The following is a 3,027-nucleotide window of genomic DNA, read 5'->3' on the forward strand; positions in this document are numbered from 1 at the left end:
TATGAACTCTTTGCTCTGCTGTACCTAAACGTTATAATGGAGTAAGATGGAGTGGTGCTATGGCCCTATTTGCATCAGTTTATATGGCCTATCTGCTAGGGCTATCAATTTATAAAGAGACAGTGATTTATTTTTTGCTCACCAGTAACAAAATAATAATAATAATAATAATAATACTAATAATAATAATAATAATAATAGCCATATTAATAATTTTATTGCCTTCACTGAATCGTTAACCATAATAAAATAGCAATTAAAGTCATTAAGTGTAGTGCTGCTCACGCCCTTCAGAGCGCTTTAATATCTCTAAAAGTCTCAAGGAGTAAAAGGGAGGAGTGAATTGAGGAAGGGGTAACTTTTATCAGTTTCCACAGGTTCACTCCATCTTCCAATCGGATGCTGGAGCGCGCGGAGGGAGGGAGGAGCAGCGCGAGCAGCCAAAAGGGAGGAAAGAATGTCGAAGCGTAAAGAAGAAAAAAAGTCCTCGTTGAGCGTGGAGCTAGAGACTCGTCAGAAGCTAGAGTGATCCTAATGTTCAGAGCAGTGCGCGCGGACACACTCTAGAGGACTATCAGGAGACTGTACACAGTCAGGATGCAGGCGCGTTACTCGGTGTCCAGTCCCAACTCACTGGGTGTAGTGCCTTATATCAGCAGCGAGCAGAGCTATTACCGGACCGGCGGAGGCGGCTATACGGGAATGCCAGCTCCCATGACCATGTACTCCCATGAGCAGTACCCTGCCGGCATGGCGCGCGCCTATGGCCCCTACACGCCTCAGCACCACCAGCCCAAAGACATGGTGAAGCCGCCCTACAGCTACATCGCGCTGATCACCATGGCCATCCAGAACTCTCCCGAGAAGAAGGTCACACTGAATGGCATCTACCAGTTTATTATGGAGCGTTTTCCCTTTTACCGGGACAACAAGCAGGGCTGGCAGAACTCCATTCGCCACAACCTCAGCCTTAACGAGTGCTTCGTTAAAGTGCCACGTGATGATAAGAAGCCAGGCAAAGGCAGCTACTGGACCCTGGACCCGGACTCGTACAACATGTTTGAGAACGGGAGCTTTCTACGACGCAGAAGGAGATTCAAAAAGAAGGACGTGCTGCGCGAGAAGGAAGAGCGAGATTCACGGCAGAAGGAGCCCCGGGCGCAGAGTCGGGACCAAGATGTTCCGGGCTCACAGCCTGTTCGGATCCAGGACATTAAGACTGAGAACGGGAGCTGTACGCCGCCGCAGGCCACGTCCCCTGCTTTACACGCGGTGCCAAAGATAGAGAGCCCAGACAGCTCCAGCTCCAGCGGTGCTTCAACAGGCAGCCCGTCCGCGCGCTCATTGAGTATGGACGAGCAGCAGCACGCGCATAACCAGGCCACGGTACAGGGGTTTTCTGTGGACAACATCATGACCTCACTGCGAGGTTCCCCTCATGCTGACATGTCACCGCCACTCGTGGCATCATCGCGCACAGGTATGTCTCTGTCCCTGAGCTACTCACCCGTACAGACATACAGCAGTCCCACGCCATGTGCGCAGAATGTAATCACAAACTCTAGTAGCGGCACATATCACTGCAACATGCAGGCCATGAGCCTTTACGCAGGCGTGGAACGAGCGGCCAGCATCCCCCCGACCACCGCGGCTCTGGATGAGGCCTTACCCGAGTACTGTGTGACCACCACGGCCAACAGCAGCCCCAGCAGCCTGAGCCAAGAACACCTCCCACACCACGCGCACCAAGGTCGGATCACGTCCTGGTACGGAGACCTGGGCCACCTGAGCTACCCAACCTCACAGCAGCAGAACTTCCACGCGATGAACGGGAGTAACAGCTGCCAAATGGGCTTTCCGGGACCCGGACAGTCTCTGTACCGTGCGCCAGGGGCCTTCGTCTATGACTGCAGCAAGTTCTGACATACGCGCATGTAATGCTTGCGCACCCGCTCTGTATTTTTACTGTTTATGGACAAGAGTTTTGAATACAAGACGTGTTTCACCTAGGACACGTAAGTCTCTCTGCTTTATTCCAAACAGTTACAGACTGTAAATTAATCTTAATAGTAATTTATTTTAAATGGAAGGGAGTGGTCAGAGACTCGGAGGACCAAATACTTTATAATGTCTCTGCAGTCACACTATGAACTAAGTGCCTATTGTTGTATAGAAATAGACGGACTGTGTAGCTCAGTATTTTATTCACTCTGTTCATGTTCAAAAGGCATTACATTATGTTTCTTAATAAAGCGCCTCTATTTGAGATAAATTGGAGTGATGATTATTAGACATAAGCAACGCTCTCATGAATATTTCAACGACTTGGCAGCAAATGGTGGAGATATGGAAGCTTCATTTGTAGAACTTAAGTAAAGCAAACATATATGTATATGAGTTGGCTCAAATGAGGACTAGTCTGCTAAAGTCTTTTACCAACTGCAGAAAATGTTTTTTCTTTTGTTTTATTTTTGCAGTATTGTTTTAGACTATCGTCTTGCCACAAAACACAGATGACTGTCTCAGTGCTGCTCATGAAAATATTTTATACACACAAGAGATCGTAGGAAGTATAAATACAAAGAATTATAACATAATATTTTATCAAATAAAGGTATTTCAAAATACTTTCTGAAAGTCCTCATCGCGCCCAAGTAGAGCGGTGTGGAAAAATACAAATTTTTCTCCAGGCGCATTCAGAGATAAACTTGGACTGATTTTATTCCGAGGAATACAGGTTTGATTTTAGCATGCGCCCTGCTTGTTTATTGTGTTCACGTGGGGTGCAGGCAGTAAACAAACCCACGTGCTTGAAGGAGGCCTCTTCTACAAACAGGCCACTCTCCTTTGTTCGTGAGCTTGAGTGACACTGGGCACAGTGACACTGTATGACAAGCAAACTGGATATCACCTTTTTACGCACACACAGTTAAACGTCAGAATGACGTTCTACTCCTGTTACGTGCACTTCCAGTAGAATCTGTGGGGGAATCAGGCTTCTGTTTGCGTGTCCAGTTTATTTGCGCT

At 47.5% G+C, this 3,027-nt stretch overlaps 1 protein-coding gene across 1 annotated transcript; it reads left to right on the forward strand.

Annotated features, from left to right (window-relative positions):
• The first annotated feature begins 447 nt into the window (after positions 1-447).
• Positions 448-2,255, forward strand: LOC110172273 (forkhead box C1-A-like). The gene has a single exon (XM_020938111.2). The coding sequence runs from the start codon at positions 598-600 to the stop codon at positions 1,921-1,923; it is 1,326 nt and encodes a 441-aa protein (XP_020793770.1). The 5' UTR covers positions 448-597; the 3' UTR covers positions 1,924-2,255.
• Positions 2,256-3,027: the final 772 nt, after the last annotated feature.

Source organism: Boleophthalmus pectinirostris, unplaced genomic scaffold (genome assembly GCF_026225935.1).
Source record: "Boleophthalmus pectinirostris isolate CB_2022bp ecotype Guang Dong unplaced genomic scaffold, ASM2622593v1 HiC_scaffold_7, whole genome shotgun sequence".
In the NCBI taxonomy this organism is placed as follows: Eukaryota; Metazoa; Chordata; class Actinopteri; order Gobiiformes; family Gobiidae; genus Boleophthalmus; species Boleophthalmus pectinirostris.

Coding starts and splice junctions, on each gene's coding strand:
- LOC110172273 (XM_020938111.2), top strand. CDS start 598: ATGCAGGCGCGTTACTCGGTGTCCAGTCCCAACTCACTGGGTGTAGTG.